This window comes from Cavenderia fasciculata, assembly GCF_000203815.1.
Source record: "Cavenderia fasciculata unplaced genomic scaffold Scf_Dfasci-G-b-205a01.r1-3, whole genome shotgun sequence".
NCBI classification, from domain to species: domain Eukaryota; phylum Evosea; class Eumycetozoa; order Acytosteliales; family Cavenderiaceae; genus Cavenderia; species Cavenderia fasciculata.
This window is the reverse complement of record NW_004457737.1, coordinates 1,516,899-1,542,377: the sequence shown is the minus strand read 5'-3', so window position 1 is coordinate 1,542,377 and position 25,479 is coordinate 1,516,899. Positions and strand designations below refer to the sequence as shown.

At 37.9% G+C, this 25,479-nt stretch overlaps 10 protein-coding genes across 10 annotated transcripts; 3 read left to right on the top strand and 7 right to left on the bottom strand.

Annotated features, from left to right (window-relative positions):
• Positions 1-50: 50 nt before the first annotated feature.
• On the top strand, positions 51-500 carry DFA_03312 (uncharacterized protein; the record flags this gene model as incomplete). The annotated part of the gene is made up of 1 exon (XM_004362860.1): positions 51-500. One exon carries the CDS (start codon positions 51-53, stop codon positions 498-500), a length of 450 nt encoding a protein of 149 aa, XP_004362917.1.
• A 2,774-nt stretch (positions 501-3,274) lies between these two features.
• On the top strand, positions 3,275-5,760 carry DFA_03311 (uncharacterized protein; the record flags this gene model as incomplete). Its single annotated transcript, XM_004362859.1, has 3 exons — positions 3,275-4,309; positions 4,422-5,301; positions 5,375-5,760. 3 exons carry the CDS (start codon positions 3,275-3,277, stop codon positions 5,758-5,760), a joined length of 2,301 nt encoding a protein of 766 aa, XP_004362916.1.
• A 401-nt stretch (positions 5,761-6,161) lies between these two features.
• adcA (FYVE-type zinc finger-containing protein) lies at positions 6,162-7,712 on the top strand (the record flags this gene model as incomplete). The annotated part of the gene is made up of 1 exon (XM_004362858.1): positions 6,162-7,712. The coding sequence occupies one exon, from the start codon at positions 6,162-6,164 to the stop codon at positions 7,710-7,712; it is 1,551 nt and encodes a 516-aa protein (XP_004362915.1).
• A 647-nt stretch (positions 7,713-8,359) lies between these two features.
• On the bottom strand, positions 8,360-12,204 carry myoC (myosin IC; the record flags this gene model as incomplete). Its single annotated transcript, XM_004362857.1, has 4 exons — positions 8,360-10,494; positions 10,592-11,464; positions 11,555-11,768; positions 11,863-12,204. 4 exons carry the CDS (start codon positions 12,202-12,204, stop codon positions 8,360-8,362), a joined length of 3,564 nt encoding a protein of 1,187 aa, XP_004362914.1.
• Positions 12,205-12,664: 460 nt separating this feature from the next.
• Positions 12,665-16,258, bottom strand: DFA_03308 (uncharacterized protein; the record flags this gene model as incomplete). Its single annotated transcript, XM_004362856.1, has 4 exons — positions 12,665-13,632; positions 13,918-14,400; positions 14,480-14,743; positions 14,812-16,258. 4 exons carry the CDS (start codon positions 16,256-16,258, stop codon positions 12,665-12,667), a joined length of 3,162 nt encoding a protein of 1,053 aa, XP_004362913.1.
• A 458-nt stretch (positions 16,259-16,716) lies between these two features.
• On the bottom strand, positions 16,717-19,288 carry DFA_03307 (uncharacterized protein; the record flags this gene model as incomplete). The annotated part of the gene is made up of 4 exons (XM_004362855.1): positions 16,717-17,158; positions 17,229-17,315; positions 17,398-17,542; positions 17,674-19,288. The coding sequence occupies 4 exons, from the start codon at positions 19,286-19,288 to the stop codon at positions 16,717-16,719; spliced, it is 2,289 nt and encodes a 762-aa protein (XP_004362912.1).
• A 243-nt stretch (positions 19,289-19,531) lies between these two features.
• Positions 19,532-20,791, bottom strand: DFA_03306 (uncharacterized protein; the record flags this gene model as incomplete). The annotated part of the gene is made up of 2 exons (XM_004362854.1): positions 19,532-20,552; positions 20,649-20,791. 2 exons carry the CDS (start codon positions 20,789-20,791, stop codon positions 19,532-19,534), a joined length of 1,164 nt encoding a protein of 387 aa, XP_004362911.1.
• A 586-nt stretch (positions 20,792-21,377) lies between these two features.
• On the bottom strand, positions 21,378-22,042 carry DFA_03305 (uncharacterized protein; the record flags this gene model as incomplete). The annotated part of the gene is made up of 2 exons (XM_004362853.1): positions 21,378-21,483; positions 21,549-22,042. The coding sequence occupies 2 exons, from the start codon at positions 22,040-22,042 to the stop codon at positions 21,378-21,380; spliced, it is 600 nt and encodes a 199-aa protein (XP_004362910.1).
• Positions 22,043-22,524: 482 nt separating this feature from the next.
• On the bottom strand, positions 22,525-23,082 carry snrpC (C2H2-type zinc finger-containing protein; the record flags this gene model as incomplete). Its single annotated transcript, XM_004362852.1, has 2 exons — positions 22,525-22,796; positions 22,905-23,082. The coding sequence occupies 2 exons, from the start codon at positions 23,080-23,082 to the stop codon at positions 22,525-22,527; spliced, it is 450 nt and encodes a 149-aa protein (XP_004362909.1).
• Positions 23,083-23,400: 318 nt separating this feature from the next.
• sigM (EGF-like domain-containing protein) lies at positions 23,401-24,762 on the bottom strand (the record flags this gene model as incomplete). The annotated part of the gene is made up of 2 exons (XM_004362851.1): positions 23,401-24,263; positions 24,363-24,762. 2 exons carry the CDS (start codon positions 24,760-24,762, stop codon positions 23,401-23,403), a joined length of 1,263 nt encoding a protein of 420 aa, XP_004362908.1.
• Positions 24,763-25,479: the final 717 nt, after the last annotated feature.

The window sequence follows — 25,479 nt, the reverse complement described above, 5'->3', positions numbered from 1 at the left end:
ATTATCAATATTATAGATATATTTTTATCTTTATTTTAAGCATATTAATCATGAGTACAGCAGCCCAAACTATCACTGCATCAGCAGCATCATCAGTATCAGTAGCATTAGTACCAATAACAACAATCTCTGCATCACCAGCAGCAGCAACAACAACAACAACGACACCTCCAACAGTCTACCAACGATTAATTGGCGACCGTTTTAAACCAACATTCTCATTAAGACAAGTGCAACGCATTAGAAATAAAACGTCATTCCTGTTGAGAAGACATACAAATGGCGACGAAGTACTACAAGCAGAGGTTCTAAGAAGTTTGAGCATGTCTAAACATGGAAGAGGTATCAAGACAACTCTCGACCCCAAAGGAGAAAAGATCAACGAAGATGGTACAGTTTTTATGTCACCAAGAGATTTTAGTTGTATCAACATCATTAGAAAGATGCACAAGGAAGCAAAAGATGGAAAAAAGAATTATTATAATAATTCTACACAATAAGTTGCATATAAGAAATTAACTAGTAGTAGTTGTTGATGTATACTAATTCCTTTCTTCAAAAGAATATTATCATCAGTGTCACCTTTTCATACTAGTAAGCAACTAAGAGATTTTGGGTTCAAATTTGCAAATGGAGCATTCACAAACGCCAACAAACATCATGATCATCACAGAGTCATAAGAATAAGAACAATACAATTACAATACAATACTTAGAGATATAAAAGTCATGATGATGATCATGTTGATGATGATGATGTGAATATTGATCATCAACACAAGTAGTATAGGGTAACAAGTTAAATTAAATCTCAATCATCATCGTCATTTGATGGATGTCTGTCTCGAATGAATGAATGAATGAATTCAACTTTAGGATGGGTTATGAATTCATAAATCTAGATGTATTTATATTTACTACTTGTCTTGTACTGCGCGAGAACACAGTACAGCACAGCACTATCATGTCATGAAGAGAAGTAATTAATTTTGGAGGGAGAATTTTCATCATGACACCAACAACAATAACCATCGATCGATTAGATTCATCAAGATATTTTAAACAATCATCAATCAGTCAATCAACAATGGGAATGACGCCTTTAGAGGACATGACGTAGACCAACAATCACTCTGTCTTTATTCAAGGATCCTTTGACAAAGAACAAAATCTTTTATAAATATATAATATAAATTAAAGTAAGACTATACACTACTATGAAATATTATACATCACTAACCATTATTCTATTGTTTAAAGACAATAGAAATAAACCTCTTTTTTATAATTATAGATTACACTTGTGGTTATATTATTATTATTATTTAAAAAGACACTACAACTCCTTTTGGTTGGTGGGAGGATGTTCTAGTGTCTTCCAAATGGTCATGCTTCGGCGTGGGAAACTTATGAATTCTACCCTCTATCCCTCTTTCCCCCCCCCTCTATATATATACAATTTTCCCCTATTTTAAATCATTTCAGAATTGGGAGCTGCAAGTACATTGTTCATTTGACTCAAAAGGACTACTCTACGGCATAGCCAACGGAGTTCAACTTGTCATTTGGTTCACAATGGGCATTTGCTTGCAGCTCCAGGCTTGGGTCTGGATACTAATATTTTATTTATTATCTATATATTGTTGGTGTTTTTTTTTAGAATGAGAAACATTGTGAGATTGAGACAAGAGTAATGGTAGCTCTATTGATTCTACTCATATTTCTTTTCCTCTTTTTATTTATCCCTTACAGCTTTATAGTTCAATATTTAATCAAACAATACATCCATCCATATATGGTACCTATCCATAAATGATAAAGTTTAAGTATCATGTAGACTTCAACATAGTAGTAGTATATATACTACAACCACCACTCAATTACTAATACATATTTTTAACATAGGTCATCCTTACTATTTTTAGAACCGATTGATCTTCTTCTTAATCAACCGCCGATCTATTAAAGTTATGTATTCATAACATAAATTAATTTCAAAACTAAACTAACAATTCCAATCTATCAGATATCTGTTTAATGAGACTAGTCAACAAATCGGTTCATACTATAGCTGATAGTCTTGTATTATAGCAACAAAGGTGGTTGTTTGGTCATCAACTCTACCCACCTGAATTAGAATACAAAGTTAAGTAAATTCATCACAATACAACTATCAAACCCTCAACTAATCATATTCATGCCATATTATACTTTAAATATAGAATCAATTGATTAGAGACGAGTTGGTCCATTTTTAAAAAAACTGTAAAGATATGTATCTTGTAAAATTACTGTCATAAATACTGTTTACTAATTATTATTTATTATCTTTTAGAATGGATGGTTTTGATAGACCGAATGCGAAATTGTCCATGACCACTAGCCTTGATGGGTTTTAAAAGAGCTAATTACAATAATACTAGTATGTACCAAATAAATAACCATGATATCGATATAGATTAAGCTACCATTACTCTTGAGCATTCACAATTGTTTTGAGATTGACCATTCCAAATATACTAACCATCTTGTCTAGCGTTGCTGGATGTGGCATGCATTGAACACTGCCGACACCAGTGCATATAATGTTGAAGATTCAAGGCGCCTACACCTCTTGCGTTGGCGCTTGTCTTTTTATTTGATTAATCGTGATCCGATCCATGTAGCACGTAGTTTTATATGGTTGCATGTTTACTATATGAGATAGGCTTTGAAGAATAGCATTTTTTTTATTTGAATAATCTTTGAAACGACGATCCAATATCACCAATAGATACAACTTTTTGTGCTCTTTCTGTTTATATCATTTGTTTTTCCAAACAATGCTTTCTAGACCTCATCTTAGCCCATGGCTAATGGCGACTTTACGGAAAGTACTTTTTAGAAGGGTGAACCTCTCGCAAATTTTTTTGTCAACCATTTGATAGATAATGAAAAGATCTATCGATTGGTAAAAGAATAATTAAAAATAAAGAAGACCATAGAGAGAAATAAGTTTTACAAATAAATAGATTCTGAGGCGGTACTCCCAACCAAAAATTTTCAAAACCCCCAAAGAAAATAAATATTCATTTAATTTAGTTTTTTTTTTTTTAATCAACACTGAGAGTCAAACTGACTATTCCGTTTATTCTCATTGATACTATGAGTGAGTCATCTCTACGAACCATTCATTATTGATTGTCAATCAATTATAATAGAGTAGATTAGAGTAGAGTAGAGTAGAGTAGAGTAGAGTAGAGAGTAGAGTAAAAAGAGGAGAGATTGAGAGAGAATGTCTTCGCTGTCACAATCTTCTACAATTATATCAAGTGTATTTAAATCAAGTGTATTGTTAAGATATATACTATCATTGGTTGAAGAGATACATGAACGTTTGGAAGAAAAGAAACCATGCAAGTTTAAAGATATGACTAGTAAGAATGTATCGTTTCATCGGTACTCTAACAACGGACTGTTGTTTCAAGCAAAGTTAGAGTGTGATCCAAACTTTATCGCCTACTATCGAGCCATGCCAATCATACTAAACAACTGTACCAATGTGTTGGTACTCCAACGACTACATACACTCTACTCGCATTACTTTGGACATGCGTTTAGGGAGATTGTCAGTAGACACGGCAAAGACGTCTACATCGGCAAGACACTAGGTAAATGTGCCAATTCACCTAGTTGGGTAGTTGACAATATCGCTGCATCGGGTAGTATACCATGTCTAGTGTACGGTATCGAAACGATTGGTATCCAACCAACAGAAAACACTATCGACATGGCATGTGAACACGGTAAACTTGGTATACTACACTTTCTACACGAGAATTATCCTCAACTACAATGTACAGACCGTGCATTCGAGTTGGCTGCAAATAACTCTCATTTGGATATTATAGAGTTTCTATTGTACAATCGGACGGAAAAGTATACTGCTCGGGCACTAGTCAATGCATCACGAACAAAGTGTGTTGACGTTGCAAGACTGTTACTCGAGATGCGTGGAGAACGTCTTGTCGGACACACAGAAGAACAACTCATCGAGCGTAATTTGGTCGACCTATCAGTCACTTCAGGGTCACTTGAAATGGTTCAACTTTATTTCAAGCATTTTGGAAGACGTGGACTAACTACTCGAGCACTAGACAATTCAGCTGAACTTGGGTTCCTAGACATTGTATTGTGGCTAGACCAAACAGCCGGTGCACCCGCCACTACCGACGCCATGAACTTTGCCGCAAAAAATGGCCATTATTCCATTATAAGATTCTTACATGAAAATCGTGTTGAAGGTTGTACTGAAAGTGCAATCAATAAGGTAAATAATAATAATAATAATAATAATAATAATAATAATAATAATAATAATAATAGTATAGTACCATCTTTTTTAGAAATTGTTATATTAATATACTTTTATAATTTCTTAGGCAGCAGCAGGAGGGTTTTTAGATATAGTACAATTTCTTCATGTTAATAGAACAGAGGGAGCAACAAAAGATGCAATGCATAATGCTGTAGCATCGGGAAGTTTAGAGGTTGTAAAGTTTCTTCATAAAAATAGAACGGAACTTTGTAATGGTGCAAATACAGTGGCCACAGCTTGTCAAAATGGAACTGGTGATTATGCAGAGTCGATCAAATATATTTTAGAGAATAGGATTACACCATTCACTAAAAAGAGTCCACTCAATAACCTAGAGTCAAGTGACTTTACTCAAATTATGATGTGGACTTGTCTCAGGGACAATCTCGACTTGTACATCTTTTTGGTCGATTTCTTCCATCTTGGTGTTGGTATTGAGCCAAATGTGGCGTCTCATCCTTTTTGGAAACATTTCGAGTCGGCAGCTAGTGTAACATTCAAAATGTGGATCATCGAACAATTCGACCCCAAGTCATTGGATATTGACCGATTCACACATTTCATCACCTATTCAAACATCAAAGGTGGTGAAAGAGTATTACAATATGTCATGGACCACTGTCCACGAGCATTCCAACGAAATTGGTCCTTTTATCTACAGAGAACAGTCTATGACCAAAACATCAAAGTATTGCAATTCTTTCACGATCACGCCATCCCCAATAGTTTTACTCAACAAATGTTCAACTATGCAGGTGAAGTTGGTGCACTAAAAGTAGTTAAATTCCTACATCTCAATCGAACTGAAGGTTGCACAACCTTGGCTATGGATAGTTCGGGAAAAAGTGGATATTTAGAAGTATGTCAATGGATCTATGCAAATAGAACAGAAGGTTCAACAAAAAGTATTATTAAATCTGTTATATCAAGTCAACGTTATGAAGGTAAATATATATATAATATATAAGACAATTAATTAAATTATTATTAATTATTAATTTGATTTTTTTTTTCTAGTTTTACAATTTTTAGTAAATAATAATATACATACAGAAGCAGAAGATTTAGTTGATTGTGCATCTGCATCTAGATCAGTTGAAATACTTGAATATATTGTTGAAATGTTTCCAAATTTACTTCCAACAGTCTATTCCTTTTCGCATCACGATGAGCTTATATTAAGATTCCTTGTACATCATTTCCCAACATCTCATATTCGAAGCCTCAAATACATGCCAACACAAAACCAAGTCATTATCGACCAATTGTGCAAAGACAAGGATGCAGGAGTATTAAAACTCTACCCAGCCTCTGGTCTACATGTTTCACATCAACAAAAAGATTCTTCAACCACATCACCACCACAACAATCATCAATATTTAAAAAACTCTTTTTTAAATAAAATAAAGTACTGTAAAGGAATATATATATATAAATAAATAAATAAATAATTTAAATAAATCACCTGGGTCGAAAAACGAATACGACTTTAAACCAAAAACACGTGACGTGTTTTACAAATAGAGAGCTTGGTGAAACCTCGCAAGATTTTTTATAGTGGGCAAAGTTCGTTTTTTTTTTTATTCATTGCCTCTGCCTTGGGCCGTTGCGGCATTTGTTTTTAATGACGATAATATCATTGTTGTGATTGTTGTTTGTTGTTTATTATTATTATTCTTCTTTATCTCTCTCTATTACTAATAATCAATCAATCAATCATCAGATACATTTTTTCGATCTCATCAATATAATATTTAACAAATAATATTTAACGAATAATAGTATTTTAATAATAATAGAAGAATGTCATTTCATGTAACAGTAAAGGGAGACCCAGCATTAGCAGCTGGACTTTCAAATGATATGATGGGAGGTATGGGAGCTATGGGCTCGATGGTTCACGATATGGGTCACATGATGCACGATGCTACCAAGATGGCTGTCAAGGTAGCCCATGCCGTGTCTGACATTACCTTTATCCCAATTGACACACGTAACAAGATCTGGGTGACACTCAACCAACCATCGTACGTTGGTGGCGACATTGTTGCTGGTACCGTCGAGATGGACTGCATCGTTCCATTCTTTGCCAAGGGTGTTTTGATCAAGTTTAAGGGTTTCGAGCGTGTCTTCCTCCAGGAGCATCGTACCGAAACTGAGGGAACTGGCAATGACAAGCGTACCGTACACAAGACCATCGACCACAAGGAAAACAAGGAGTTCTTCAAGTCGACCATCTGTGTCTACCCACACCAAGGTAGCGTCAACCCAGGCCATTACAGCTTCCCCTTCTCATACCAATTGCCACCAACTCTCCCAGGCACTTTTTGCGAGGAGGGTAAGGACGCCATGGGCGCCTACGCCGCCAAGATCTTGTACAAGGTCAAGGCTACCGTCGATGTAGCTCACAAGCACGACCTCAAGTTCACCACCAAGCTCGTCGTCAACGAGCGTTGTGGTGACCTCGTCAAGCCAAGCTACGGCGAGAACCGCAAGTCGTTCCTCTTGACCAAGGGCAAGTTGGTCGTCAAGTGCTGGTTGAACAAGAACGCCTACTTCCCAGGTGAGACACTCGTCTCCAAGATCAAGGCCAACAACACCTCGACCAAGCAAACTCGCAAGGTCTCGATCAAGGTGCACCACCGTATGGAGCTCCGTGCCCACCTCTACCACCGTACCATCACGCACACTGTCCACAAGCAAGAGTATCCAGGGTTCCAACCATGTTTCTATGGCAAGCGTTACCTCCCCTTCTTTATCCCAGTCGACCTCAAACCATCTTCGTCGCTCGGTGACCACGTCAAATCCAGTTATATTATTTCCGTCGAGTTTGATCTCCCGGGTGCCATTGATCTCTCGGTCGACCTCCCATTGACCCTCTATGCCCCACAATTCCTCTACTCGGCCATCCCAAGTCAACCACCTGGAGCTCCACTCCCACCCGATGTTGCCTACCGTCACCCATGGGAAAACGACGACAATGTCAACCACTGCAACAAGTGCAAGTGCAATTTCTCTCTATTCAACCGCAAGCATCACTGTCGTCACTGCATGAAGATCTTCTGCTCCAAGTGCACTGAAAAGGCCACTCCCATCACCAAATTGGCCTACCCCAAGCCCGTCAAGGTTTGCGACGAATGTTACCCAATCGCCAGTCAAGGTGGTGTTAAATACCAAAGTGCCAAGCAAATGCTTGCCTCTTACCAAGAGGCTCTCAGAGCTTACTATGCCCAATACATTGCTGTCTATCCATGGATGGCCGAACAACAAGCTTTACTTCCACAAGCTCCACCACCACCTCAATATTCTTCTGGTGAACCATCTGCTCCACCTCCACCACAATATGCTGCTTAATATAAATTAAATAAATTAAATACATTTTTTTTTAATTCTTTGCTTTCATCCTTATTTTAGTTATTGTTCACAACGCCACGCCAATCTTCATCTTTTTTTTCAATCAAGACATATATGTGCGTTGGTTGTCAATCACCATTTGTATAGACTTCAAATACATGATTTGAACATTGATTGATATCCAACAAAGAATTGGGACGTAAACCACTAAATGTATGGAACAAAATCATAAATTTATTTATGCATTATTTTTTTTATATGATTATTTTGTTATTTTACTACTTTTTTAGAATCTCAACATAATTTGAAGGGAACATTCCTTTTTGAGATCCATGGGATCCCATCCCCAATCTGCCAAAGAGGATGGCAAACAGATATGTTAGGATCCAAAAAACTTTATCGACCTCTACAACATCGACCTCTTCAACCAACCCAATCCCCAAACCACCTTCAACAAAATCTATGATTTAATTGTGTAAAGTACGACATTTGTCATTATTTTATTTAACGCTTTATCATCAATATTGCCATTATTATTTTTTGTTCATTACCTAATACACAATTTCACATCTTTCAACTACCAAATTTACTAAACGTATATATTTTAAAATTATGAATGGCATTTTTTTTATTTGATTATTTGATTACTACTTTTTTAGAATCTCAACATAATTTGAAGGGAACATTCCTTTTTGAGATCCATGGGATCCCATCCACCAATCTGCGTCAACCTTTTTAATTAAGGTGATGGTATCGTTTTCTTTGAATGTTAATTCATCTGGTTGCATGGCATCATAGTCGTAGAGTGCTTTGTATAATGGAGCGGCAGAGGCTGGTTTGGCAGCTGGTTTGGCTGGTTGCTTCATGGCACCTGGTTGTGGGAGTGGACCACCACGACCTGGAGCACCTCCAGCAGCACCGGCAGGTTGCTTCATGGCACCTGGTTGTGGGAGTGGACCACCACGGCCTGGAGCACCTCCAGCAGCAGCTGGTGGTTTGGGACCCATACCCATTGGCTTGGATGGGCCAGCACCTGGTTGTGGGAGTGGTTTGGCACCGGCTGGATTTGGCATTGGTTTGGAGGGGCCAGCACCTGGTTGTGGGAGTGGTTTGGCGCCGGCTGGATTTGGCATTGGCTTGCTGCCTGGGTGACCACCTGGAGTGGGTGGTGCGGGTTTGGCCATAGGCTTGGCAGGTGCGGGCTTGGCCATTGGCTTGCTGGCCATTGGCTTGGGACCACCGCCGGTCGAAGCGGGCATACGCATAGGCACACCACCGCCCGAGCCACCACCACTTGAGAGATTACGCGATGGATTCTTGCGGACCTTGTTGATGGTCGAGCCAGCTGCAAGACCAGATGCAATGTGAATGGTATTTTTCTTAAAGAGTGGTTCCTTGTGCATCTCTTCTTTGACAAAGTGAACCTTGTTGTTACTCTTTTTCTTCTTTTGGTATTCAATTTCAACGCCAAAGTTGACAGGCAACTGTGTTCCCTTTTGTTTGTTGATGTGTGCCATCATTTCGGTCTTGAGATCGCAACAGAGTGCAATGTCAAAGTCCATGGGTGCATGAACAAAGAGGTAGTTGTCTCCAAGCGATGACATGGAGAATGACGCCACCTCGCTGATTGGGAGACGACGGTCCAACAAGTATTGAGCAAGATTCTTGTTTTGCTTTAATTTGATGAGGTAGATGGCCTGTTTGGTGACAATCAAGAAACGTGGCGACATCTTGTTGGCCGACAACAGTGGATGCACTACAATCTGGCACTTGGCCGAGAAGATAACCTCTTCACCACGACCTTCGGCCATAGCGTCGAGCAAATAGTTTTGTGAACGCACGTCCAAGTAGTCACCGTAGAACTTACGTACCGACAACATGGAGAATCTTTGACGCTCCTTGCGACCATTTACGAGTTGTTCAGTTTGTTGACGCAAGTCAAAGAATGGTGATGCTTGCTTCCAGGCACGGTAGTAGCCTTGGATAGTCTGAGCACAACGAGTACGGTAGTTTTTGTAGTTACGGAAGGCGTTCTTGATACGGTTGGAACACTCGTACTGGAAGGACTTGTAGTTACGGTAGGCGTTCTTGATACGCGAGGCCATGTCGTGCCAGTAACGTTCTCTTGTCTCTTCGAGTGCAAAGAGCATCTCTGGATAACGAATAAAGATCTTGGTCTTACCGACCTGGAACTGCGACGACTCGACGTTTTGCGATTGCAAGATGGCCTTGCAACCCGACAATGGGTCACTCTTCCAGATGTTGTTGGCAGCATAACATGTCTTGTCCGAGAGCAAGTAGTAACGCTCGAGGAACTTACTAAAAAGTGTACGATAGGCAAAACCGGCACGACGCACCTTGATGTTATCCAAGAGACCGAGATACTTGATCTGATGGAGTACACGTGGACCATCAAACACATTGGGTTTCTTGATATCGTTGGACTTTAGACAACGGATGTAATGTGGGGTCGACTTTATCAAAGTTTGGACGAGGTCGTTGGCTTGTGACTTGATCTTGAAACCGGCAGTGGTTGGAAGCTTTTTAGAGTCAGTGTCAATGACGTCTGGGAAGAGTACACTGACAAACTTGTTGGCAGAGATTTGTAACAGTTCCAAATGATCCTTTAACAATGTATCCTTGTTCTTTTCAATCATACCAGCACCTTCATAAATTACATCACCTGCATAATGTTTAATACAAAAAGCATTACCTCTTGGATCAAAATGTGGATTTGATTTACAAACTGCAATACGTTGTAAAAGTGATTTATCAGCTCCCTCTAAAAAAATTAAAATAGAAAAAGAATTAAAATTTTTTAATTAGTATACTTTTTAATATTAATATTATTATTATTATTATTATTTCTAATAGTTTACCAGATTCAGCATGAACAGCACGACAAACATCATCAAGAATAGAAAAGAGACCGGGAGGATTCTTTCCTTCAATGAGTTCACAAACAATTTTGTTATCAAAGAATGGAATTGGTTCCCATTTGATACCTTCGCTGACGTATTCATTTTGTTCGTTTTTGAGAGTGAATTCGATAAAGATTTGTTGTAGCTTCTCATTGACATAGTTGATACAGAATTGTTCGAAACCGTTACGATCAAACACTTCGAAACCATAGATATCCAATACACCAATCATCAAACCTTGAGCATTGTTTTCCATGGCCTTGTTGACACGCTCGACCAACCAGTTGAACAAACGGTCATAGATGGCCTTGGCCAAGGCATCACGACCAGAGATGGCCTGTGTCTTGTTGAGTGGCACGTTGTATTGGGTACCACGTTGGTTGCCTCTCTTTGTCTCTAATTGACGGAATTCGAGTGTTGTCTTTAAAAAGTTGGATGGCACGTCCAACAATTGAGCTGCAAAATCAAGGACACTTTGGTCGACGACGACAGCCTTGTCACCGGCTTGTTCCTTGAATTCAATGTTACCGAGCCAGAGAATGGCTGCAATCAACTTGAATATATTGTGTTGCTCTTGTGCAGTGATACCAATGACATTCATGGCGTTACGTGTCAATCCAAACTCTTCAAAGTCATCGACACCATCAATGTCCAATGTATTGCCCTTGGTAAGATAGGCAAAGCTCTCTGGACCATAAATACCAAACTCCTCTTGTTCCTTTTTGGTTGCTCCTCTACAGAATTGATAGAAAATATGGAAATTACGTTCACCATTTAATTGATATACAACTCTTGATTTTTCCAACAAATAATTGGTAATCTTTCCTCCCTCTAAAAAAAAATTAAAATTAAAATTAAATCAAATGTGATTAATAAATAATATAAATATTGTCTTTTTTCTTTTCTTTTTCATTTCTTTACCTGGTTCATTATTCTTATTAAATTGAATTTCAAAATATTTTCCAAAACGACTGGAATTATTATTACGTAGAGTCTTTGCATTACCAAAAGCTTCCAATAATGGATTGGTTTCCAAAATGATCGATTTGACATGTTCTACCTTTTTATTACTTGTACTTCCACTTTCACCACTGACTGCTGCAATATATTGCATAATCTTTTTGGCTGCTTCAGTCTAATATATATGAGAGAAAATAAAAGATGAATTAGATTATAAATAAACACTTTATATTATATTATATTATCTTTTTTTTTTTTTATATATATACCTTTCCAGCACCAGATTCACCAGAAATAATGACACATTGATTTTCTTTATCATTGATCATGGAACGATAGGTTTGTTCAGCAATGGAAAAGACGTGTGGTGGAAGCTCGATACGTGACTTTCCAACATATTCATGAAGAATCTCGTCAGTGTAGATTGGGATTGGTTTGAAGGGATTGACAGAGATGAGTACATCACCAATGTTGGTGTAAATGATATCCTTTTCAAATCTCTTTTTGAGGTTCTCTAAAATTTGATCATTTGTAACTTTAGAGAGAAGGGTCATATCATCCAACCCTTCATTTTTCATCGCGTTATTCCATTCTGGTTTCTTTGATGTCATTTTTTTGTTTGTTTGTTATATATATGAATAGTAATACAGGTGAATTGATTGATTGAAATAAATAAATAAATAAATAAAGATTATATAAAAATACACAAGTAGTATGTATAGTGTTGTGTTGTTATGGGGGGTGGATCTTGATTAGATATAACTTGGGTACTACTTTGACTATGAACCTAACTATTACCTAACTAAATACTACTACTAATACTTAACTACTACTACTTCTTTGCAAAAAAGTAAAAACTGATTATTGATTTTTGTTTTGGAGCCAAGCTGATCATCACCATGAAAATTTTTGTGGGTTGGTATTTTTTTTGTGAAAATGAATTTTATGGCTTGGGAGGGGTTTCAAGGAAAGGAGGAATGAAAATCCGTCACTCAAAAGTGGATTTTTTGTTTGACGGTCGTTTTATTGTATTATAGTTGAGTTGTTTTTATTAAATTTTAATTTAAATTTTTAATAGTCACGTAGAATGATATTTGCAATTCTTGCAGACCAAGTCATACGACCTTGCGTGTTGACTAGAACAAGCTCGGGGAAACCAATGACTAGACCAAACCATTGTTGTTGTTCGGGCGGGGTGGTTGTGCTGCCGCTTTGCAGTGGCTGCCAGACAGGACTGTACGCTTGACATGCATCGCTTGCAGAAAGTTGGGTGCAGGTGGCAACACAAAATTGGAGGATTTGGAGGGGGTCGGTAGGATCGATACAGATAAAGCCTGCGTGGAATTCACCGGATAGAGAGGTGGGAGTGTCTACGGGTGGCTCGGGGGACGACCATACAACTTGGTTAATGTCAACTTGGACAACGTCAATGACTCCCGTTTGGTTATTCCATCGGAGATTGAGGAATTGGTTGGTGAGGTTGGTTGTGGGTGATAGGGAGAGTCGGTCGATTGTAGATGAGGTAGTGACTGTGTTGGTGTAGTTGGGACGGTTATCTTGTGCACCGAGGAGTCCTCCCGACACCTTGCCGTTGGCGTCGACCATTAAAACACCCCATGATAATCGGTTGGCATAGTATGGGTTGTTGGCATCGCCTGCTTGCGGGTACATGTAGAACGCCTGGATGGGTGCAGAGCCGGGGACTGCGGGAATGTTAAAGTAAGGTTCGTCAGGATACGACGCAGATGTGAGCGACACACCATTATCATGCACGTTCAATGCGTAGGGTGCGTCTTCCGACACCTCAATTTCCGTCAACGCCAACACTTCATGGTCGACATAGATATTGTTCTCGTAAATAATGAGGTTGCCGTCTGCACGCACCTCAACATACTGTTTACCATTGGTTATAAAGTTGCGGGTATCTGTCGATAGGATAGAGTCGGTGCGGAAGAGGTATGACCCGTAATCCATCGGCACGTTGTTATAGTCGGTCTTTTCAGTACTGTTGATTGCCCATACCAAACGACCGCGCTCGTCTAGTATATGGAGTGCCCATTGCGACCATGTCATGACCTGTGGTGCAACGACGAGGTATCGACCGCCAAGTCCACCACTCGCCAGACACAACGATGAAGGTGGGTTGGTGACGGTCGAGGTGGTGGTGGTCGGCGACCAACACAACGATCCATCTTCACGAATCACAATAAAGTAGCTCGAGCTGGATGTCGCGTACAGTGCCGGTTGCATAGTGAGTACCAACTGCGACTGATTCACAACTGCATAATAGAGACCGTTTGAAATCGATGATTTGGCAATCAAACTATTTCTCTTGTCGTCCAATGCATCCAAGTACCGACTAGACATAATAAATGCAGCTGGATGGATACGCTTGTATCTCCAGTACTGATCGGGGAATGCATATATACCCCAAGTGGCTTCATTGAATGCCATGATAGTGATACCTTCGCGATTCATAAGAAGAGAGTCTACAACACCGACTTCAATCTTTCCAGAGATGACAGCCAACCTTACAGATCCATTGTAATAACTGAGTCTACCATCAGTTTCAAATGCCAAAAAGTTGATAGCATCCAAATTGGTATAATTATAGACAGCAATAGTCTTTCCAGCAACTGTAATGTTAAATCCACCATTATAAGTATTGATTCTAGTAGTTCCTTCCAATCCCGGAGTAAATGAACTTTTCCAACTATAACTTAAATCAACTATTGCTGATAAATTCAATCTTCCACTTGTTTGTGGTTTAAATATTCTTGAATCCATTGATCTTGCTGAATAATAATCTAAAGAAATGTAAAAATAAAACAAAGTAAATAGTTATTTCCGGGATTTATATAATATATATATATATTTGACATTTACCTGGATAATAAACCAATTCAGCATATGATAGGAATTTCTCATTATTTAATTGAGTTTTAATGTATCTTGGACCTACACGAGATGGGACAGTACAATTATGGTAACCCATATAGGGAGCATCGGTACAATTCAATGCAAGATAGGTTTCAGTTTTAACAAATGGTGTCTCTGCCAAGAAATAACTTGGTTTGAAAATTGGATGATAAACATTTAATACTTTAACATATCCTCCAAATATTGGTAATGGATTATTGGAAAATTCATCTAGAAAAGAAAGAATACAAGTTTAGTGATATTGATCATTATTAGGGTTGGGTGTTGGGATGACTTACAATTGCCAGTAATTTGAATTTGAACGATTGTACCAGTATTATAAGATTCAACAAAATAACCATTCAATGGAATATCACTAATGGTTGATGAAGGTGAAGTAGAGACTGATAGGAATACACGGTATTTGTAGGTTGAACTAAACGACAATACAGATAGATTAGAGAACCCAAGTGAAGCTAGGAATGCTTTGTTGTAGATACCTGGTGGCAGTGTGATGGAGAGTCCCATACGATTACTTTGTGAAAAGAGTGTGACTGGGATATAATGTCTGTCTTTGATTGGTGGTAATTCATAGAGTGAGAATACAATGTCAAAGTTGGGTTGACCGATTGTTGGTGTGTTGGTAATATTATTTAACAGTACTATTTGAGTGATGTTGTCTGTTGTGACAGCTACTGATACTTCGACTAGTGGAACGCTGAATGTTGGGTTGTCAAGTGTGGTTGTTGTCATGGTTGAATGTGTAATAACACCATTGTAAATATACGATAGTGTAACATTGATATTTGCAATGGGTGTGGTATTTGGGTCAGACCCAGTTACACTAAATGCCATGTTACGATTAAATGATACTTTAATCTGTCCCCTATACTGAACAGTCACTTGATACATTGATTGAGCTACCAATTGACAGTCTTCTGGGAATACAATCTTTGTAGAGTTGATACAATTTGCATTATTATTATTATTATTTGTATTATTATTTGTATTGACACACCAACCATAATATCTTAGATTATAAGTTCCAAATTGCAAGTTCATTGATTGTCCAGTCTTGTCATTTGTAATGTTACCAACACATCCCATAAAACTGTTGATTGAGAATCCAACATCTTGTCGTATAGTTGTAATGGTTGATGTTCCAACTGCCGTTGTTTCTGCTACTGACTGTGTAGTAGGAGTCAGAGTAGTAGTAGTATCGGTAGTTTCAGATACGATAGTATCAGATACAGTAGATTCTACTGACCCGTCTTGTGAAGATTGTGATGATGATAAAGTATTGTCCGATGAGGAGGATGATGAAGATGAAGGAGATGAAGATGTAGTTGATCTAGATGCAGGTTCAATATTGCTGCTACCACCACTACCACTACCACAAACAGTGTAATGACTAAAGACAGGTAGAAACTCCCAACGTAAATCGTCGGCTGGTGGGATGACAGTCAACGTGTAGCATCCATCGTCGATTTGTTCAAAGTTGAATGCGCTAGAGCTATTGGTTCTCTGTTCAAAGTTTACCGATGCGTCAGTTACCAACTCGATATAGATAGACACCTTTTCTCCATAGTCTATAAGAGTATTCTCTAGTATCGGTGCTTGACCATCAAACTGACCGTTGAAAAGTGAGTCAACATATGCCACACCCTCTAAATTAAATGTTGCATTGACCACGACTGTGTTTACAATGAAAAAGAATAAAATAAATGATGCTACTATCTTTTTCATTGTTATTTATAAATATATATAAAAAGTAGAGAGATATAAATAGATTATAAATAAATATAAAAAAGAGAGAGAGAGAGTGATTTGATTTATCAATCAATATAATGAGTTGATAAATCAAATATATATATCTCAGATGTATAATGAAATATCTGATGTGATATGATATTTATATATCTCGGTCTCTGTGTATGTGTCTTGTTTCTACGAATATAAAAAATAGATAAAAGGCTTTTTGGGCTTTTCAACAGAGGTGGCTGCTCAATCCTTTCGTTTGTTTGCAACGGTTGTACAAAGTTTTTTTTTTTCGGAAACTTCGATTTACTGTTGCAGGGATTCATTAAAAGTTCCGACGTAAAAATATCTTTTCTTATGATGATGTTCAAATAATTTGTTTAATATTATCTATATATATATTTATTCAGATACTCTTTTTTATTTTTATTATTATTTACATTTGATTAAACTACTGTACTTGTAGTAGGTGATACCCTTTTCAATACAAGTTTATAGGTTGGACCATCGAAATGACCATTATTGGCATAATAACGATGAGAATCGACCTTGAATGAAATCATTTTGGTGGCCAACTGAGAGACTTTTTCGATATTTGTGGTATCAGATACATAAAAGATAAGAGTTTTGATGGGAGGTGCTTCGCTGGCCAATTGGCGGAATATATTTTCGGGGTCAGCATTACCTTCACATAATTCAAGAGTGTGAAGAGTCGAGCAATTCTCAATTGCCTTTACAATGGCTGGATCATAGTTGTCCAAAGCTAAATGTTCAAGAGTATAATTCTCTGCCATCCATTCTGTGAATATACTAGTTGATCCAGAATTTCTCAAATCATAATGATATGAATTTGGTATCTTGTCATTAATTGAGAATAAAATATATGCTCTAAAATTAAATTAAATTAAATATTAGGAATTGTCTCTTGCATTTACATTTTGGTTTTTTTTAGATTTACCTTCTCCATGTATGTAAAAGGAAAGGAATTTGATCCAATGATTCTCTCATTATAACTGTATTATGTGCTCTTGTTTGTTTTTGTGAACTATGTAGATTGAGAGAGAGTTAGAAGGGTTAGATAAATATTATTATAATATAGTCAGACTATCTTCTTATTTATCACTTACGCAGTTTGAGTATCAATATCCTTTAATAATTGAACTATTATAGCAACTTTATCATTAATTTCCTTTGCAATATCTTTTTCAATTTGTTCTTGATCTTTTTTGATACCGCCACTGGTACTATTGGAGAGTTGACGAGATGATTGTTCTTTTTGGTTTTGGTGACATGATAGGTGACATCACTGCGAATAAAGTTCAACAATTTAGCAGAGAGATGGAGTTTGTCCTCACGGTACGAGGTGACGGTCGTGAGGGAGGCCGACCAGGTACAGAAGATACCGACACGACGCAATGTGGTGAGTTTGGAGAGACTCTCGAGCGTGTCGGGGTTGCCGTGAATAGATTGCGAGTACATTGACTGCATGTTGGTGGCAACGAGTCCAGTGTGAAGGTAACGTGCGTCAATCTTGGTGACAGTGTCGACGGACGTTGTCTCGATAGAGACATAAGTGCTTTCGTGTATAGTGACCGATCTCAGTTTAGGGAAAGGTGGTACGGTGAGATGATTAGAGCATTTGTGAAAGACAGAGTGTGACACTGTAAACGACTCGAGGTTGCCAAACATTGATGTCATGGCAGGTGTCAGAGTGGGTTTGGTGCCGCGAATCAACGACATCACTTCGAGGTCATAATCATAGATTGACAACTTGGTGATGTTTTTGAGCAGACAGAATGGATTGATAAAGTGACGGTACAATACCACCTCCTCGGGATTCTTTTGATATGCATTCCAAGTTCTGAGCTTGGTGAGTGATACACTTGTGAACCACTGCGACACATTCTTGAATGCCCATTTGTTGATGAGCCCCAACGACAATTTCCAACGCATCCAAGTCTTGGGAGACGTCGCGTCAGACTGCAACGAGCCGACAAACGCATTGTGGAAGATTTGCAAGACGACACTGGGTGGCAGAGTGTACTGCACCTGTCCTCTGAAATAGTCGTCCATCTGGGCGGCCGACACGCGGTGGTCGAGCGCGGTCAAGTCGCAGCGCTCGATCATTTGGATCATCTCGCGTTTGACCGTCTTGGCCGTAAAGTCGATACCGTACTTTTCCATGACACGACGCAGCTGCGTCACGGTCATTTGGTGCAACTTGGACGCTGTGTGTTGCTCGACGACAAGATCGGCCTTTTTCGGTGCCTTTGCATTTACCTCGGCCTGCTTGATGATTCGATCGACCACTGCCTCTTTCTTGCCACCAATCGTGCAACCCAGACGACGACACAGTTTCTTGAGATCGGGTAGTTTCAATTTAGACAATGCATCGGTCGTCATGGCAACCGAGTCGAGTGTTGCATCGGGAGCATTTGCCTCTTTCAAGAGACGTGCACGGCTTGCCGACAGATTGACCTGTGGCATGTTTTGGGTCTTTGACCTTTCAAACGTATCCACCACACCCATAGCCCCTTGGTACGCCGAACATACCTCTGTACCGAGTTGCGCCTTGAACATGGCCATATGGTCGTCGGCAACGATCTTCAAGTCACCCTCATCTTCGGCGAGATAGTCTTCTTTGGGATGATAAAAGAAGCCTTCGTGACCCAAACTATAGTGGAATGAATAGGTGCCGTACAACTCTCTTCGAGGATCCGACAACGTCGATGTGGATCTATAATTACCATACGACTCTGAATCAGAGCTAGAGTCATCGTCATCATAGTGGTGGTGGTGACAACACGCACAGATACCACCGTTACCATAGGGGTCGTCACTATCATCACTATCATAATAGTATCCACCGTCTTCGGAACTATCATCATAGGAATAATCGTCTTCGTCACTATCATCATCATCATCACTATCGTCATCTTCATCTCTTGCTCTTTGAAACAGACCCAATTGTTGAGCCATCAATATAAACTGTCTTGTTCTTGCATCCATCCTATCCATCTCTTAATATATCTGATTTTATATACTCTTGCTAGAGTATACAATATATATATTGATGTTAATATTTATGTATATATAGATAGTATAATAGATTACTCTTTAATAAGAGTAGGGAGAGATAAGTTATACAGATAGAGATTGTTGTTGACTTCAAAAGGGTGATAATCCAAAAAAAACACTCTGCAGATTCGTGTAAATATTTATTAAAATTATTTATTTATTTAATTTAATTATTATTTATAATTATTTTGAAATAGTTCTTTTAATTGGGAATACAAGTGATTCATCATCATAAACTCTTTGAACTCTACGATTGTAATCAATCCAACGACAATCATCTAATTGTTTTCTCATTTTGTCGAGTAGGAATCCTTTTTCAATTCTCTTGGATTCTTCTTTGGTGAATTCATTCCAATGTGATTCTTGGTCTGACCAATACCAATGTGCTCTAGCATTCTTATCATAACATTCACTTCCAATCACTGATAAATTGGTAAAACTAGTTATTAAACTATCCACTTTACTTGTTGTTGATGTTGTTGGGAATAATTTACCAATATCAACATTTAAAAGTTTACCATTATCATTATTATTATTATTATCATCATTATTTTGATTATTTTGATTATTATTTTGATTATTTTGATTATTTTGATTTTCATTAATTTGAATAGGTGGATTAACATATTTACAAGTAATTTTGATTGGTGCAAGTTGAATGATTGTTGGTGGTTTCAAATTGATTCTATCTTGGTCTCTAACAAGTGTAATCTTGTAGACACTTTGTTTAAAATCAAAACTTCGAAGTTTAAGTTTTTTCTTTTCAATATAGAATGAATGGAATGGAAGATTTGATTCTAATTGTTGGAGGTTGTGTTTGTTGTCGATATAGATGATTAGATATTTGATGTTTTTGATTTTAGAGACACGGTCAATCAAATCCTCAACATTCTGATCCCAAGATGACAACAAACTGTAAAGTTCAAATGTATTGAGCGATAAGATCTTGGACATCATCTCAAAAGTATGATCACTGTGATTTGAAAGTGTCAAGTGTTGTACCTTGTTGGTTTCGATCAAAAAACTATAAATGTAGTCGAAATTGGAATTATGGTTTCTTGGTGTTGAAAAGAATTGTTCCAAATGTCTAATAATAAAATACTTTCTCCATGTTGTCACCTTTGTAAAGATCTCTCGAAGTATTACCTTGGCAGGTTCATCTTCATCTTTTTTTAAATGTGTCATTTTTTTACATACTTGAATACTATAAAATATAAATAAAATACAATACAAATACAGATTAGTTACTTTTATAATATATGATATAATATTTAATATATATTCTATATATTTTACATACACATATTTCTCTAATTGATTAATTAAATCAAGAACTCTTTTAAGATCTTCAGGTTTGTTTTTGAGGTCTTCTTTGATTGCGGTCATGAGGGTGACATCGCTGTTTAGGGGAGATGTTTTACCTCGATAAGAGACAACGGTCATTGTAAAACGGTAGCCAGATGCGTTGTATGGGGTTCGAGACAACCCGAATCGTCTAAACTTGGGGGAAGCGGCCCATGCAGAGAGGGACACGTACAGATTGTGTTGGTTTTCAGAGATGGGGCCGAGATAGACCGACTCGATGTTGGGATTGTCTAGCTTGTGTGTGACGGCTGGACTGATGCGGAGGTCGAGTTTGGTAGCCTTGGCATAGATGAGCGGTGGACACGCTTGGTGTATTTCGTTGGTCTTGCCAGACCCCGCATTCAATCGAATGGTGCGGAGTTTGGGTAAAGTGTCTACAGAGGTATTGTAGTTTCGCGGGATGGTTGGAATGGTAGTTGGGAACGGGTTGACGGTCAGTGACTCGAGGTTGGCAAACATCAAACGCTGCGGCTCGGTTGTGCGGGTGAACCCACTCGGACACGGCATCATCAGAGTGATGAGATCGATCGTGTAGACATCCATCTTGCGGATATTCTTAAACAACGAGTACGGGTTAAGGAAGTGGTGGTAGAGTGGCAGACTCCATTGTTCCGGCCCGTTGCTGAGTAGCTTGTGACGAGAGAACGACCATTCGTTGAGATGTTCACGTACCAACGTGTACACCCATTTCGAGACGGTCGCCAGAGACAACTTCCAACGCATCCAATACGTCTCTAGCGCAGGATCGGTATTGAGTACGCGGTCCAACACTAGATAGTCAAAGATACGTACGAGTGCCTGTTGAGGCAACCCAAATGACACGCCAAGCATATACTTTGGGATCAATTTAAATGGGTCTTGTATATTGGCAAACGGTGTGATCAACTTGCCAAGCATCTTGTCGTACAACTGTGATCGTGTGTCTAGATAGGTCACCGCTACACCCGACCTTTCAGCAGCGGCACGCATATCTTTGGCCGTGTGGAACTTGCCAAGCTCGGGATGACCATACGTATCCAATGCTTCAATCTTTTTGAAATGGTCTTCTCCATTCTCTCGTATAATATCTTTGATGAGTATATCGACAATAGCATCCTTGTTTCCCTTTGGTTTGAGACCTCTATGGTAGCATGTATTCTTTAAAACATATAGTGCATTTGATTTCAAAGTAGGTATACTCCATCTATTCCCCCTCATTGTTTCTCTTTCTTCATCCATTACTTTCTCTTCTACTATTGTACTTGTCTTTACTTGTGGTACTATAGTTGTCATTGTCATTGTAGTTGTATTTGGTACTACTACCACTGTTGTAGGTGTATCTATATCCATTTCTCTCTCTCTCAGACACTTATATATACAAAGAGATAGACAGATATAATAGATAGAGATAGATTCGGGAGTACAACTATCTTTGTAATGAACTTGTAAATTTTTCCAAGACCACAAACAAAATCAAGCAAATCAAGTAATACTAAAAATAATAATAAATTACAATAATATCTGTTAATGAAAGATTAGATAGATATCTTATTATTCTTTGTATGTTACTTTTTAATTAAGTTTATTGTTATTATTTCTTTACAATGGATGATGGTATTGATTTGATTGGTTGGTTGGTTGGTTGGTATCATGCAATATAATGCAGATTCTATTTGAATTGATTATAAAGTATTGATTGGTTCGTTCATTCGTGTTTCGATGGGGAGATTGGTTGATTGATTGATTGATAGGTGATTATACATATATCTTGTGTATACCATCCTGTTTTTTAATATATTGCATTGATCGTTGTAGTACTTGATAATTTGTTGTTATTGAGGTGGGAATGGATTAAATGATTGTTTAGGGATGAATGGGAAGGGTGGAGGTGGTTGATTAAAGTCTGGTTGACCACCGTATGGTGGAGGAGGACCTTGAGCCATCATCATATTATGTGGAGGCATTGGCATACCGCCTCTTCCCATACCTGGTGGTCCTACCATACCCATACCTCCCATACCATAAGGTGAAGGTCCCATCATCATTCCATGTGGAGGTGCTTGTGGGAACATTGGAGGTCCTTGTGGAAGAGGTACTGTTCCGGCTATATAAATATATATGTGATCATCATACATTCATTCAATGACAAAAGAAGTGTAAGTTAGTATATGCAACAATAACACACTACTACTACCTGTATACTACTACATACGTTTGATCATTTCTTTTATTCTTTGTTCTGTTATACTCTTGTGATAGTCTGCTTCAAATTGTTGATAGTATAATCTAACAGCTTGTTGATGCACCTTACCGATGATATGTGATCTTCTGACTGATGGAGAGTCATGTGTAAGATACTTATCACAATATTCGCAATAGTATTTGGGCATTGATGATTATATATATCTATTATTCTTTACGACTACTAATACTATATCTCTTTATTCTCGTCTAACCTATAATCGACTTATTAATAAATAATAAATAATAAATATTATTCATGAAAACTCGACAATCATCTGCTCCTCAAATGATCATCATTATTTTTATTTTTTCCAAACAAACAAAGAATTAGGTATATATATATATATATATGTTGGATAGATAAATTAAATACATATTATAATGATTAATTCATTTATTATTTATATAATGAATTAATAGGTTAGGAGAAAGAGAGAGTAAAAGGTTGAATGCTCTCTACTTTTTTAAAGTTTGCAAGTTGGAAAACCGTTGTCCCATTGTACGGCACCTGAACACTTATCACATCTGTCTCCAGTGAAACCTTCACTACATCTACAAGCTCCACTGACACATTGGGTGTATGGATAGTTTTGACATTCCCATCCATTGCTACATGTCTCTGGTTGACCACTGGCAAGTAGTTTGACACATGTTGGTGTTCCGTTATTGGTCCATCTGGTGGTACCACCACTACACGTTTGACAATTGGCTCCAGAGAATCCATCCAAACATGAACATGTACCAGATGATCCAGTGCCAGCAGTATCCTCGTCATAGAGTGTTGTTACGGTAGTTGACCACAAAGTGACCTTCTTGATGGTTGGTCTGAATTGATATCCTGCCCAGGTTTGGTAGTATGCGAAATTACCGTCTGCAACTACATCACCGACTGAATCAGAAGTCAAGGCAGTTCTAGATGTTGGGTTGGAGATTTGCATACGGAAGATACCTGGTACGTTGGTGTATTCATTGGTGGCCGAGACAAAGAAATTACCATTTCGAATAAAGAAGCCACTGGCTGCTCCTGGGAACGAAGCAAGCTTGATGAGGTTGGTGGGTTGGCAGTTTTGACAGTTTACACTGCCACGGTAGATGGAATGGTTGGTGACCAACGAGTATTCGTTGACCAAGATGTAGAGATCAGAGCCTACGGTAGCTAGATAATTACATCTTTGGTCGGCATACAACTTGGTGGCTGTCTCCTTGTCTGCTCTGGTACTGGCAATCTTGTCAATACGATAAACACCTACATCACAATAATAAGTCTTTGATGTTGGTTGATCAAAATATAATCCAAGAATATATCTTGCTACTGTCCAAATTGGTGCTAAAAAAAAAAGAAAAGAAAAAAGAAAAGAAAGAAAAAGAAATAAGGTTGGATTAGTTTTGGTTTGGTTTGGATTGGTTTGGGTTAGTTTGAACATACTAAAAGTACCAGATTGATCATTATATGGACCGACTGATGGGAAACCAACTTGATAAGCATTAATGTATGGAGTAGAACCAACTACATCATACAATTCAAATGATTGTGTGTAGCCTGGATAGGAAGGGACATCGGAGTTAATTGGATATTGTGGTGACACCGAGCCACTACCTACAGAAGCAATGTAGGTCTTTCCAACTTGTTGACCGGCACTATTATTGTATTTTCCCATGACCAGTATACTACCAGACGAAGTCAAACCAATACCTGGGAATAGGTGAAAGCGATTTCGACAAATTGAAAATGGTTGATTACCACATTCATAGTCTTGATTACATCCACCTAAAACAGAGCTAATGGAAATCATTCCAATTAACAATAATGATATTATCATTTTCATATTTAAATTTATATATATATTTAATGTTTACTACTATATTTTATGTTTGGTGGTGAATAAATAGGATTCAAAGAAATAAATAATATAATGAAATTGAATGAATGAAATAAATAAATAGTGTATTGAATTGAATTTGTGAATATAAATAAATTTTATAATTGGACAGTTTAAATAATTATCTCTTCTTGGGGATTAATTTATAAATTTGGGATGTTTCGAATTAAAATTAATTTAAAATGGAAATTATATAGTATATTATATAATATTATATTTTAACACACACTTTCTAAAATATATATGCTCCAGAATGTTCATGTGAAAGCTCGCTTTTCTCAGAGCAGCACAGTCGAGTGTAACAGATGTTTCGCCATCACCTTGTTAACTATACAACAACACCCTTCAACTTCACATATGATTCCAGATGTCAACCAATCATATTGAATTCTGGATTGGTTGTATGTTTACACTGTCATTCTTTTTTGTTTCCACCACACATTTTTTGCAAGTCAGTCACCATGGATGGTTTATTCAAGGAGTAAGTGTTTAAAAAAAAGCAACCAATAACCAAATTGATCACACAACATTGTGAAGACAAGAAAGTAGAGTGGTGGGGTAAGTATACGCATACAGACTGCAGGCTGACTATTTTTTGTGTTGAACCCCAACATGGGCTCTCACTGTGTCACAACTCTGGAGAGCATGCATGACAACACATAG